Here is a 15,524-nt window from a genome sequence, read left to right on the forward strand (position 1 = left end):
CAGTTCTAATGGTAACTGTGCCCAGATCCTTTCCTGTTAATCTCTCATGACCGTCAGTGGTACGCTGGAGGAAAAACTGCCGGCTCAGCAAGTAAAGTCTCCCAAGCTTGAGACTTGAGTGTCTTCTGCCTAGCCCTATGGCAGAAGAGAATCCAATCCCAAACCTTATGCTCTGACATACTCAAGCCCCTCCCTCATTCATATTAACAAACAACTAAAATATAATTTTTACTGACAGGCACGGTCACAAACACTTTTAATCTCAGCACTAGATTAGAGGCAGGTAGATCTTTGTGAGTTTGAGGCCAGCCTGGTGTACAAAGTTCTCGGTCAGCCAGTGCTACATGGAAAAACTTTGTTTTAAAAAAAAAAAACCCAAAAACCTCAAAACACCAAAAAAGGGAGGGTAAAGAACAAACAAAAGAATGGACTACTAAGATAAAAACAATGTTCTAAAAGGACACAGGCCACCTCATCTACCATAGTAAAAAAGTATCTGTTACTGACTTCTAAAAGCACACATTTACATGGTGTGAAATACTTAGAAGTACAACTTTGATTCGAAACCTGGTAAAGAAAAAAGTTACCAAAGTAAAATTACCAGTGAAAAATAACACCCCTATCATTTCACCTTTTAAACCTCAGGTGAAATCAAATAGCACATACGGAGCACAGATTCTGAGAGTGCCAAGTATGCTCCTACTTTGGGACCTTATTCTTCACCGAGTCTTAGCGTGGCTCAACCCCACATTCTGCCCTTACCTTCATTTTAAGCCATCACCTCTTAAATCTCGTTCTCAACTTGACCAAAGCAAGATCAAGGCTGGGGCAGGAGGAAGTCTCATATCCGCAAACCCTCCAGTCAACTCTGCTATCTGGCCACCGACTGTCAGAAGCTCCACAGTTAAGGAAGCCAGTAAGCACATCAAGATTTGTCACTGTTGTCTGCCACCACCAATGTGCAATCTACCAAGACTATGAAGGGGGAGGGGAATAAACCCAGTCCAGAAGAAGAAGCACTTCTTCCCATGTGTACCAAGGTGCTAATGAGCAGCTATGGCCCTGGACCCATCTAACTAAGAGAAAGGTCCCACTGTACCTGAGTAGGAAGGCAAAGAAGCTGCTTTTGCTTACTAACTGCCATTTAAGTCAAAAGCTTTCTGGGGCTTAAATGGTTAAGAGCCCCTACTGCTTTAGCAGAGAAACCAGGATGCATTCCCAGCACCCACATCTGTAACTGCAGTTTAAAGATGTGCCCTCCTGACCTCCATAAGCACCACCTATGTGCATGGCATGTCATACACACATGCAGGCAAACTTTATACGTTTCAACTAAAATCATTATTTAAAAATCAAATAAAAAGTCTCATACAGAAAAGAAATTTTAAACAAGTAAGAGCTTTAAACATATTGTACAACTTTAGGATTCCTTACTGTGTAGACAAGGAAAAACTTTAGTGACATAAATTGCCAATAATTCAATTTGTAAGCTCCTTTTTGTGACAAGGATAGACTTAGTTTGTGCTTTTGTTTTGTTCTGAGATAGTGTCTCACCGTAGCTCTGGCTGTTCTAGAAATCATTCTGTAGACCAGGCTGGCCTCAAACTCAGAGCTCTGCCTCTGCCTTCTCAGTGCTGGGATTAAAGGGTCACGGTTAACAATGCAGGCTAGGTCTAGAAGTAAGAGGGGTGCTGTTGTTTATGGCATTCAGTTTCATTATAGCTACTGCCAAGGTGATACAAATACCTGCCTTACGAAGAGTTTAAATATGGTAAGGTGGCAAACAAACCAGGCAGAGGCAGGGGAAACTGCAAGTCTGAGGCCAGTTTTGGCAGACCCCATCTCATAAACAAACAAATAAAAAGGAGTTCTGAATACCAAAGTTTGGATTCCAGCACCCGAGGCAGTCATGTGCTTTTCATCACATTACAAGAGGATGAGCCAAGTGCCATCATAGACCCCAGAGGAACACAGCAGCAACCAAACACAAACTCACAGGGTGGTAGAGGCAGGAGGAGCAGGGTTCTGGATCAGCCATCACTATGCCAGGAGTGCCTTGGGGGAGGTAGTGCTCATGGGTATTTGCTGCCATGCCTACTGACCTGAATTTGATCCCTGCATCTCACATGGTGGAAGGAGAGAACAGACTCCCTAAAGCTGTTCTCATATGCAAGTGTGTGCACACAACACACGCACACACACACACACACACACATAACAAACAAACAGATATGATCAAAACCCAAAAAGTAAAAATCACAAATAACTTATAAGCAACATGACTATGGGGAGCCAGAGCTTTACAGTTCTTCTCAGTTATTAGTCTTGCTGGTGGATTAATGAACCAGCTGCTGCACTACACACATTCCTTAGGATCACGCCAGCAGCTGGCACTGGGTAGAAAAGAAAACAGGATCCAAACAGCATTCATGTGGCTCTCCCAATAGGGTGGTGCTCACCTGAGGCAGAATTCATCAGAGCCTGGGGCACTGCTGGGCTGGCAGGCGCAGGAACGGTCAGTTGTGAGAGCATGGCCTTCCGGGGGTCCTGCCATGTTGTTGTCTGGTCGTTGTGACTGAGACAAAGCAGAGTGAAAGTCAGACCATCACCCCTAAGCAAAAGCCTCGTAAAGACAATGGCTGAATCCTCAGACTTTACCTTCCCACCCTGAATATAAACTGACTATTCTTGGACAAGTTACTGAATTACCAGCATACTTTTCCCCCTTTGGTATGTTATGTAGGTGTTCTCTCTTCCACAGTAAACTTCCCACTATCCCATTGAACAAGTCCTCCCCATCCCCCAAACCTTAGGAGAAGCTTGTAAGGCACACACCTCCTCAAAGCTGAACTCTGGACTTCAGATGGCACCAACAATCCCTTGCTTTCCTTGAGACAGTTGCCAAGAGCAGCCTTCTTCCTTGGGCATTGCCTCTGCCTGCTCAAGTCTTAGCCTGTACTTTACAGGGTCTGCATCTCATAGGAGCAGTTCAGGCATACTTTTATTCATTTACATTTTAAATCTAAGCTGTCCTTCTTAAGGGTACTGTTCCCCAATGTTCTACAAAGCACTTAATTTCAACTACTCTTTTAAAGATCAAGATGCCTCCTTTTAGAAGTCTCTAAGAAAAAGCCAGGCACATATGTATGTATGTATGTATGTATGTATGTATGTATGTATGTATGTATGTATGCATGCATGCATGCATGCATGCATGTTAAAACCCTAGCCATGGAGACAGGGGAAATGCCACACTAGCATGAAGCTCTGACCTCTGTACTTGAGGGATGGGGTCCGATGGACCCCTAGAGCTCAGTGGCCAGTCAGTCCAGCCAAGACAAGATCAGGACTCAGTGATGAGAAGGGAAGCAATAGAGGAAGGCAGTCAATGTCAACTCTGGCCTCCTCCATACATTTAAGAGTGCACATGTGAACATACACATGAACACACATTTACAAATACAGTGTACACACATAAAACTCAAAACCCCAAACAGCCCCAACAAAGACAATCTGGATTACAGGGGTATGTTTGGGCAACCTGCTTCACCTTCAGAAAAAATAAGTTTTATTTACTTCCCAGGGCTTTGAGAATCAACTGGAACTGTGGCTCCTATAAAAGGCTGTAGAGCCCTGCATGGTGGTGCACACTTTCAATCCCAGGATCTAGGAGGCCAAGAAAGGTGTATCTGTGAGCTCAAGGCCAACCTAGCTAACCTAGCAATAAGTACCAGAGTTTCCCAGTATCCATCAATCAGTCAGTTTAGGTCACAGATGACTGTTACTACAACAGCTCAGAATTCTATGTTGTTTTGGCCTCTGTGGGCATGTGCATACAGCCCCTCACACATTTAAAAACAAATCTTTTGTTAAAGAAAAAAGAATACGGTAGGTGTAAGAGACAGAGAGGTCTAGAGCCTTCAGATGGCTGTTACCTACCTGGTAGGTGATAAAGTGATACCACAGAGAGACAGTAAAAATGTTTTCAGGGGCTGGCGAGATGACTAAGAGATTAAGAGCACTGTCTGTTCTACCAAAGGTCCTGAGTTCAATTCCCAGCAACCACATGATGGTTCAGAACTACCTATGAGATCTGGTGGCCTCTTCTGGCATGTAGAAGTACATGTAGGCGAAAGAATGAATATGAATATATATATATATATCAAACAAACAAACCTAAAATAAAGTTTCTAGACCATTAATTCAACCTACACCAAGCTTAGAATTAAGAATGAGCTAGGAAACAAAACAAGCAAATACAGACATACTGTCTCCTCAGAGAGAATCCCAAATTACTAACTGTGGGAAACTCTGGACAAAGCTCTTGCTTACAACGTAACATGGTTAATTCGCAAATCAAGGCAAAGAATATGTACATACCAACCAGTGTGCCCAACAGTAACACTTAGTGCTCTTCAAAAATCTTGATTTTAGAGATGGTAAGACAGCTCAGGAGCTAAACACACTTGTCACGCAGGACTGACAGCCCAAATTCAATCCCACAACCTATGTAAATGTTGAAGGGCGGAAGAGTCTACCCTCAAGGGCTGGGCATAGTGGGAGTACTTAATCCCAGTACTTGGGAGGCAGAGGCAAGTAGATCTCTTGAGTTTGAGGCCAGCCTAATCTACACAGTGAGTTCTAGTTCAGAGCTATGTATATATCATTTCATCTTTAATTGTTGAAAAGCCCCCTAATATAGTCTGATAAAGAGATAGCTGAGATCACAGAGATGCAGGCTGCCCTAAACATAGTGCAGCTCCTCCCTCTTCCGTAGGAAGTCTCGAAAGTGACTTCCAGGTTAAATTAAACATATCGTCTGCGTGTTTTACCTGTTTGTATTCATCAAGTTATAGATTACAGTGTTACAGCGAATCTCACAATGGGGACAGCTGTCTGTCTTGGTAGCTGTGCAGGATAAAAATGGAGATTAGGCAGATGGAGAAGTAGGTAACATGAGACACACACATACAAGTTTTTAATAGAAAAGTGTGAAAATGTGCACTGAATTATTAGACCAGTGAATTGTCTAATAATTGAATTGAAAAATCAAGTGACTTGACTTTAAAGTTGACTTAGGGCTGATATGTTCGTGCACACCATTAGTCCCAGGACCTAGGAGGACCTGAGCCCCAGGCCAGCAAGAGATCTGCTGAAGGATACATAGGGAGACCCTGACTTTAGAAAAGCAAGGCTGTTCTTTAATTTGGATGTGAAGACTGCTTGGGGTTTGAGCGCTGGTCACTGTTGGGACTCAGAAGACTGTAGTGGCAGTGCTAGGAAGGTTTCCTGTGCCTTATCAAACCTATGCACTAACAGACACTAGGCATGACTGTGGCAGTCAGGTGCTAGAGGACACTCTTACCCAGGGAAACCTGAGCACTTTGCAAACTCTAGAACAATCATATACTGTCCAACCTAATCCTCCTATAGCTCTGGTTCTGAGACCATAGTTAATCCTTTCAAAAATCCACCAAACCTCTCAAAGGCTCAGAGAGACACATGGCATAATTCTTTGATAAGGATGATACAATGTATACACTTTTCTTCTATGGTAAGTTTTCAGTATTGTCAGAAATCCAAATCTGAGACCTGAGTTCCAAGTCCTGCACTGTAGTAAAGTACTCAAAAGTGTGTGGGCAGAAACCCTCATCTTCTGCCAAATAAATAGTTTTCCTCAAAATCAACACCATGTTTTCATCATGTTGCATTGAGTGATAGATGCCACATATCCCAAGTTCACAATTTGATTTTTCCCTCTTTTATGATACAGAAAATGACTGAAGTCAGCATGTTCTGGCTGAGAACAAAAGCCAGAATTCAAGATTCATAAGTCCCCAAAATAAAGATTCTATAGATCTTCCCTAACTGTTATTGCCAGGAAAAAGAACAAAATATAAAGCTGAAAGAAGAGTATACAAACACAAGCCAGTCCCCAAGAAGTCTAAAAACCTCAGGAAGTCAATCATTTGTGACACCCCAAAAAGTCTTCCCAGGGGTGGCAAGCATGGCGCGGGTGGTAGAGCAGGCTCCCCAGCACTCCTCAGAGTCCAGGCTCCCTACCAACCCCCAACCTTCTCACCCAAGCTCCAGCACACAGGAGGCTGAGGCTGGATGACTGTGATGACCCAAAAGTCAGCCTGGGCTACAATACTGATCCAGCCCAGCCAGGATCAAAATGAAACCCTGTTTCAAAAACCAAAGGAAGGAGGGAGGGAAGAAAAAAGAAAGGAAACAAGGTTGACCTCTAACGATTTTAAATATTTTCTTAAATCTACTTATAGACATGTTTTAACAACAGAAGAGCCAGATTAGGTGGTACATCTCAGCTTCACAAATGTACTGTAGCTGAATACACTGACAGTCCTGACCAAGTGGTATTTAAATGCAACTACAGTACGCCAGAAAAAAGTAGCTTCGTTTCAGAGATGAAAGGCAGCTATGACCTTTAATTTTATGTCTGTCAGCTAGGAAGGGGAGACTGTGAAGGTGAGAAGCCAGGGTGTTCAATTCAAACCCAGACTTCACCTTCCTTTGCTGGGACAGGAATTCAGCATAAGGCCCTAGACTCAGGACAGGAAGGAAGACAAGTTTGGACTGTTCATCCAAGCTCTGATCAGCTCTCTGTGGCCACCCACACCTGCTCAGTGAACCAGCTAACATCTCCTACAAATCAGGGCCTTTGTGTGTGCCGGCTCCCAAACCTACCTCAAGGGAAGCCATCTTACGAAAGAACTGGGACTACATCTACCAAGTATGTATGGCTACACTGACATTTTAGCTGCTGACAACACATGATTTCAGCCACCCAAATTGCTAAGACAGAGGAGTATATTAGTTTATAAGCATCCCCCAAATGGTAGAGGAGACAGTAAATAAATAGGAAAATGGCAGTTCACATGAACTCTGGCTGATGACACCACCCCCCAACAGAACCTAACAAAAGAATCTTAAGATAGTATCTTCTTTCTGGGTGTGGAGGTCAAAGCCTTTAATCCTAGCACTCCAGGGGTAGGGGCGAGGTCAGGGGGCGTATCTCTGTGAGTTACACAGAGGCCTGTTACACAGAAAAACAAAACAAACAAAAATGTTTTTTCTTTAAATTTTCAGAATTATGTGTGTGAGTGAGATGACTGGTTAGTTGCCGCAACAGAAACCCTAAGACACTAGGAATCCCTAACTTGGTAACTAAAGCAGCAGAGATGACTACAGCTATTCAAGTGCAGACCATGTAGTATGGTGCAATGTGACAATCCAGAGCATCTGACCATCTCATTTTATAGATGAGGAAGTTGAGTACTTGCCTGCAAAGGAACTATAACACACAGGTTACCTCACCCAGGGTAGCCCAGCTTCCCTCAGGTAACGCCCAGACTGGCTTCTCCAGCAACCAGAGTGCAATGTGGGTGGACACCGCTCTTCCAACAGCTGCTGCACTGGGTCACTGGGAGAAGCACCTGCAGCTCAGAAACAGCTCCCACAAAGACACTCACCAGGGTGTTAGTCACCTGTCAGTCACGTGACTGAAGGATCTTAGTAAAGACACCATGTGATCTTGACAAGGTAGAGTGGGACATCCCTCACAGGGGCAGGAGAGAGACTTTCCAGTTGAGGATTCCTCAGAGCTTTCTTAGTGCTTGGTATTGACTTTTAAATCCTGTTTCCCATCTGCTTTCTTAAATGAAGTAGGAAGAACCTAACAATTACACCAGGGCCTCTCTGCTTTGCTCCTGGACACAGGTGTGCTCAGTGACACCACCCGGCCTCAGGCGTGGATCATGAGCTTGTTGGGAGTTCGGAATTTTGCAGGCTAATCTTCTCTTGCTCCATGGATGATAAAAATGAGACTCATGGTAGCTGCTGCTCAACACATGACACTAGCAAGCAGGAAACACAGATGAGGCTCCCAATCCCCACTCATCAGCTTTGCGGTGACATGTTAATAATGGAGAAGTTGCAAGAGCAATGACTCTAGTCTACGTGGCTATTTTCCATATAATCCAGCCTGTCCTAATACAAAGTTTTTTGGTCTTTTTTTTTTTAAGAAAAAAAGAAGAAAGGAAGGAAGGAATACAGAGAGGGAGGAAGGGAAGGGAAGGGAAGGGAAGGGAAGGGAAGGAAGGAAGGAAGGAAGGAAGGAAGGAAGGAAGGAAGGAAGGAAAAGACCTTGAGTGGGAGTGCGGGAGCAGGGTAAAGATACTATTGGGAACTTCCTGAAGGTCTGCATCTTTCCAAACTCCTCACACAGAGGAAGATTCAAGAGCTCAAAGCTAGTGATGCAGCTCAGTAGCAGAGTGACAGCTTATAACATGTGACTTTCAGGGTTTCATCCCCAACACAAGAAAAGAGACCTGAGAGAGTTCCAACACCCTTTTCGATGCCCACTCTGAAGAACATGGAAACTACATGTCTCCCAAGGTCTGACCAAGTGCTAGCTCTGTGAACTGCAGAAATGAAAGCTGCTAATAGGCTTCCCAGTTCCTCAAGATAAAACTGAATATAAATTCAGCACACAACTGATCCAGCAATCCCATTCTAGATGCACCTCAAAGACGTGGGCTCTCACGCACTCATACTGAAAATGCAGCCTCCTGCCTCAGTGTGCATGAGAGCACACACACAAACATAAACAAGTACCAAAGCTAAGTTAAAAGCCACAACACAACCCAGCAGGTGGATCTCTGAGTTGGCAGGCAGAACCTGGTCTACAGATTGATCCAGGAATGCCAGGGCTGCACTGAGAAACCGTGTCTCAAGCAAACAAAAACCAAGCAAGGAAGCAAGCAAACAAAAAGCCATACAAAATTCTAAATTTCAAATCAGAGAAAATCATTGCTCTAAACAATTAAGAATAATGAGACTAACTGTTTGTACAAATATTTAGTATAAACATTAAATACTTATAAATCCATGTGTAAGATGATGTGAGAGTTCCTCTGTAGCAACTGCTGTCTTGAAACTCACAACATAGCCCAAGCTGATCTCACACTCATAGCAATCCTCCTGTCTCAACATCCTAAACACCAAGATTACAGGCATGAACCACTAAGCCTGGCAGGAGTGAAATGTGGGGTGAGAACTCTTTAGTATTAGTAAGTTACATAAAGAACCAACAGACACTGATATAGAGCCTTCATCTCTCCGGTGCTGTGTGCCATGAGTTCAAGACTAGTCTGGCCTACATACACAGAGAACCCTTCTGAAACTCTACCTCCCCTTACCCATCATCCATTCAGAACATAGCAAGAGCAACAAGCGTATCTGAGGCGCTGACCCACTGCTGGAGAAAGGCTATTCTTAGAAAACAGCAGGGGCTGGCTCAGTGGCAAGATTCTTGGTGTCACCTCAGATTTCAGATGTGAACTTCAGTTCCCAACTCCTGTGCGGAACAGCAAGGGGCTTTAGGAAGCCCCATCAATGTCAAACAGCAAGTAGGACTTCAAATCTAAATACAGGGATAGCCTGGGTAAATGGAGTGTGATGTTTCATGCCTGGAGTCACAGCTTTCAGGAGACTGAGGCAGGAGAATCACTGTGGATTTGAAACCAACCTGGGCTACAGAGTTAAATACTGCCAACAGCAACAACAATGAACACACTAATCTTTCTTTTAAATGAAAGTCCATGCTTAGAAACAGAGAGAGAGGCTGTATATGTGTCTTGGCCAAAGGTAGGATAAATGAATTATATTTCATAACACTGACACAAGTTTTTAAACACAGACTTACTCTAAAAACAGGGTCCGATTAATATCAGTCTTATTCAAAGTAAGCTGCTGGTCTCTAAATGTTTCTATTAAATAATTTTACTTTAAGCCAGGGTGGTGAACTAAAAATACAGGCAACATTGTTGCAGATGAGAGAGCCTATCAAGTGATTTCACGTAGACAGCGCACAAGCACAGGACTCAGACAGGGAGGCACCAGGCGATTAGCAACCCTTTACAAAAATAGATAAATAAGGTCGCAGCCCACAAGCTGTCATCCAGAATGCTGGGCTGTATTCCTGAAAGTAAAATATAGTCTGTACTCGAAGAGGCTCCAGAATAAAATCAAGTCAAACACTAGGAGACTGTTTAAAGTAATTCTAGAAACAGTGTCAGAATGCAAGTTTTCTTTCTGGAGAACTTTTTTCTCTACTTAAATTGACTCCTTTGCTAACACAGAAGACATTCCACATTAAGACCAGGATGAAACCTGATCTAATTCTATACACAAATTGAGAAAGGCTTGTAAAATGTTTATATGTGCAGCTAAAAATGTTAAGCTTAAAATATTTGCCTTTCAGACAAAGTCCACATGTAAATCACTGTTAGCTTTTTACAAAACGAAGTAATAAGGGACAGTTATATATCCTTACCATGACTGTGGTACTCTAGTGCACAATCATGTATCTGTATAAAATGATACAGGAAATCTAGCAGGAGCAGTTGAAGCATACGACGGGGAAAGGAGACGGGAAAGAAGGACTGCCTATCCTCGGCTGAGGTTTCTAAAACTGTCAGATGAGCCTCTGCCTACCTCTAGCTTGACCCTGTTTGATGACAGGAAAGAGTAGACACAAGGACTTGCTGTATTTCGAGAATTTCCCATTCATCCCACCACTAAGTCAATGCACACATCTGAATTACTAGGAAGCCTTTGAACAAGCAGTTATTTTTAAGGAAATGCTAGGTGTCTTGGCTTAGTTAATTTAGCAAGTGTTTATGATTACTTAAGAAGACAAAATGAGACCCATGAGATATAGAAGAGTTCTGCCCCACTCTATAAGAAGCTTTTCTAAAACAATCCCAAAACAAACATTTATTTATATGAATAAAGCCTTTAATGGCTGAAAACACCGCAGTATAGATGGACAGAAGCCGCTCATGCTTTCCATCGGACAGACTCACACAGGCGAACGGCAAAGCAGATCCTCTTTGTACAAGAGTACTGTGTGGTAACACACGACAACAATAATATACACACAGGCTGATCTGCCCGAGCAGGTATACCACATACAGCACACACATATCTACAGATACAAAGAGCCAGTACCCAACTTCTCAAGTAGTTTATTAGCCATGAGTGTATTAAATACCAGCATTTTCCCCATATATTTGAATCAACATGGCATTCACAATCTTCTAATGGGTTTAAACAATTCTAACTTGTATTTGACAATCAAAAGGCCCAAAAGTAAAATGACAAAGAGCACATCTGGCAGGCTGGACAGACAGACAGCATGTGACTGCACAGTTCTTCTCTCAGAAGGCTATCAAGTCCTTCAGGGTTATGGCTGCCTCAGCCCAGAGAAGACACCGATGAGAAACTTTCTTTCTTATAGTGTGATATAAAATTTCATTTTTAAAATTAATGTTTTTAGATTAGCAAAATGGCATTTTCTTTTCTTAAACAAGTGCAGGTCCTCTCCTTCCTCCTCTGCAACTTCCTCCACCCTGGCCACAAAGTAGCATTTTCTTTTGTGAGGTACTGGATCCCCTGGAACAGGAGCTACAGACGGTTGTAAGCTGACATATGGGTGCTGGGAATTGAACTCGGGTCCTCTGGAAGAGCAGCTAGTACTCTTAACCATCTCTCCTGCTCACAAAGTAGCATTTTCATACCTATCTTAGGACAGGTGATTATCAATGCTGTCTTAGAAGGTCAGCCCTCCCATGCATAGGTCCTGGTCAGGGTCAGCTCTCCTGTCCCCCCATTAATGTCGGCTACATTATAGTGGGGAGCTGCTTGCAATAAAGGCCCCTCCAATTGCCACTGCCCAGTTCTGTTTAAGACAGATGTATTTATACATTTAAAAAGGTGCACATGCGTTCAATTCCAGCACTAAGGAGGCAGAGACAGTTGGATCTCTGTAAGAATGGGCTCTTTTACAGTGTTATATCCAGGGCTATAAAGTAAGAAATTAATGGGGGATGGATATATATCTTACATACATACATACATACACACACACACACACAGAGAGAGAGACAGAGAGAGAAAGAGACAGAGAGGAGGGGGGGGATATATATCTGGAGACTAATTTTTTTTGCACTGACTCTCACCGCATTTAGAGTTGGTAAAGCTCAACATTATATACCTGATCCGTTAACTTTATAGAGGAAGCTAGTGCTCTGGGGCTAGGGGATCAAATACCCTCTCACATCATTAAACATCAATCCCAAGCTAGATGCCATACTATGTGCTGGACACACAACTGAAGATGCTTGTTTTGGTTGCCGATATTCCCTTTTATATTCTTGCTCTTTAACATTTTTCTTGACTATGTTTTTTTCCCTTTAAAGAATCAGATATTATTCCTGCATGGAGTATCTTTCAACTGTGCATGTCATCACTCTGGGTATGTGTGGTGGTTTGAATGTGCTTGGCCCAGGGAGGGGCACTATTAGGAGTTGCAGTCTTGTTGAAGTAGGTGTGGCCTTGTTGAAAGTGTGTGACTGTGGGGTAGGCTTTAAGACACTCCTAAGCATGTGGGAGCCAGTCTTCTCCTGTATGCCTTTGGATCAAAATGGAGAACTTTCGGCTCATCTAGCCCCAGATCTGCCTGGACACTGCCATGCTCCCAAATTGATAATGGACCAAACCGCTGAACCTATAAGCCAGCCCCAATTAAATGTTGCCCTTTACAGCAATAGAAACCCTAAATATGACAGTATCTGTTTCTGTGATTGAGTTCATCACTGTCTGAATAGTGGTTGGGTGAGTATTGACATTACACTTTTAGAAAAAAAACACAATAAAGTTCATTTATAGGTTTCCTACAAATTAAAATGAACAAAGTCATCATTCATATATACCAGTTTCTTTAAAAAAAAAAAAACACAAAATCAATTATGAGTAAGAATATTTGGCTATTTAATCAATTAACACACACATATAAATACACATATACATACATACATACATATATATGTATACATACATATATATTTTCCCCCAGGCAGAGTCTCTTTGTATAGCCCCAGCTAGTCTTAAATTCACTTTGTAGATCAGACTAGCCTTAAACTCATAAAAGATCTACCTGCCTCTGTCACCAAGGGCTGGAACTAATGTTGCACACCACCACCTCCAGATTTGTTTTTAGAGTAGTCCTATGTTCTAGAGCTAATCTAAGCTGGTGTAGCCTGAATGTGCACTTCATTATCTATGTATGACCTAATACTTTAAACATGACTTACAGTTTAAGAGAGAAAGCTTTAGTTAAATGGCCTTGCATTTTCTTCTAACTATATCTTTTGGCTGCTTGAGTTCTTTGTTTATATCAGCAGAAAGTTAAAATTATAGATAGTACGGAAACTAGTGCATAGATTGCTTTGTGCTGATCAGACAATACAGGTCACCGCTCACTTTACAGTAATGGATTTGCTGTTCAGAAGGTACCACCTGATCGCAGGGGAGACAGGTCTGATGAAGGTGTTGGGCATGGTGGCAAAGTCATCTAATCTTGGCACTCTGGAGACAGAGGCAGGTGGGTTTCTCAGTTTGAGGCCACCGTGATTGATAAAGTTCTAGAACATCCAGAACTACACAGAGAAACCCTGTTCCAAAACAACAAGAATAATAATATAATTTTGAAATATATAGTATATTGTTTAGACTTCAAAATTGTGCTGCTTATGTATTAAAAATTAAAGTACCATTTTGATTACTCTGAATATTTTCCAGCAGAAAGCTTGGCTATGTGAGGAAGGAATACACATGTGTGCTAGCAAATCTACAGCTGGAGCTGTCAGTGTCTTCATTGTGAACTCACAGGGAAAGAGACAACCATATAGTAAGATCGGAAGAATGACAGGTCACAGACACATCGGGGTCTAAGTTCTACCCCTAGACACCTGGATGAACCTGCTAAACTAATGAGCTTAACTCCTTCACTGCCAAATAACACTACATGGGCATCAACTTAAAATGAACATTCCACAGCTTCATGGGGTAGAACTTATATTAATAGATTAATTCAACTAAGAGATCAATTAAGATTAACTTGATTCAGTCAGAGTCTGTGCTGAGAATGCGAACTGCGTAAGACTTTGGAGTGGGCTTGGCAGGTGCCACACTCTATGGCACCAAAACTAAATTTCAGCTGAGCTGGTTGACTCCTAACCTTTCGATAAATGTACTTTTGGCATCAGGACCAGAAAGCAAGAAAGAAGGTGTTCATACAATTTTCACATACTGAAAGGCTCAGAGATAAGTTTCAAAAAGGTGTTCAAGAAGTTTCTTAGCAGAACTGAAGGATTAACTCTCAAACTTGAAGGCCACAAATTAAACCAGTACAGTGTAAGATGAATAAGTAGAATCTTCACCACCAGGAAGTTCATAAATCTGTAACTGTGGAGTGCTTCCAAGACAAGAGGCAGGATAGCGCACCAGATGCCAGTGGCTACTCAAGAACCACCCCCACCTTCCTCTCCAGAAAGTTGAACATTGCAGAGAACAGTTTCAGGAAAATCTTTTGTTTGGTTGGTTGGTTTTTTGTTTATTTTTTCAAGATAGGGTTTCTCTGTGTAACCGTTGCTGTTCTGGAACTCACTCCGTAGACCAAGCTGGCCTCAAACTCAGAAAGATCCACTTGTCTCTGCCTCCAGAGTACTGAATTAAAGGCATGCACCACCACTGCCCAGTAAGAAAAAGTAGGCTCCTCTTGAATTCATAAGAGGAAATCCAAGCCTAAGATACCTTAGTCAGTGAAGTGTTTGCCTTACAGGAAACAGAACATGAATCTGGATCCTCAGAACTCACATTAAAAGGTGTGTATGGTGGTGTGTGCCTGTAGTCCAGGCATTGATGAGATGGACGGCAAAGACAGGAGAGTCCTAATAGGCTTGAGTAGGCCTCTGGCCTCTAATGCTCCTGGACGCACTTACTGAACATTATATATATAACATATATATATATTATACACACATACTCATGCAGACTCACATATATTAATTTTTAAAAAATAGGATCTTATAGAAAAACAGCTCCACATCCTAGGGATACAAAAGTTAGTAAATAAGCACAAATATACATATGCTGTATGTCCCATTGCCAATTCCATTCTGAGTCCAGACACTAGATTCTTATGTATATACTTGTAGATCCTGCCTAGTCACATGAACACTCTGCAACATTGTTACTTAACAAAAGTACAGCACTGTAGCCTGTAGTCTAGTCACAAAACAGACCTATACTTCTGTGGAAATTCTAAACTTAGGGGGGTCTGGTAGTTTGAGTTTATAATCCCACTCATGAGGGAGACTGAGACCAAGTTCAAGGTTATCTTGGGAATCTGAAATCATGTCTCAAAATGAAAATACAGCCAAGGACAGAGTTTGGTTGACTGTCAAACACTCAGGAATTCCCAGGTACAATCTTGGCAGAGAAGGAATCACTGAATTCATGTAACAACTCAAGGAGCTATGCTGATTATTTGTAAGTCTCATAAAACTGATCAAAGAAGTAAATTAGAACCTTGGCATGGTGACACAGATCTGTAATTAATTCCAGATGGACCTTCAGAGGATGAGGGGACAGGAGAT

General features: G+C 42.3%; 1 protein-coding gene across 2 annotated transcripts in view; it reads right to left on the reverse strand.

Annotated features, from left to right (window-relative positions):
- The window catches only part of YAP1 (Yes1 associated transcriptional regulator), a 69,773-nt gene that overhangs the window by 39,079 nt on the left and 15,170 nt on the right, over positions 1-15,524 (reverse strand). For both annotated transcript variants that reach the window (XM_080929742.1, XM_080929741.1), the window contains exon 3: positions 2,460-2,575. In XM_080929742.1, coding sequence (XP_080785868.1) covers positions 2,460-2,575 — 116 coding nt within the window. The remainder of the gene's footprint in view (positions 1-2,459; positions 2,576-15,524) is intronic.

This window comes from Micromys minutus (assembly GCF_963924665.1).
Source record: "Micromys minutus genome assembly, chromosome: 16".
NCBI classification, from domain to species: domain Eukaryota; kingdom Metazoa; phylum Chordata; class Mammalia; order Rodentia; family Muridae; genus Micromys; species Micromys minutus.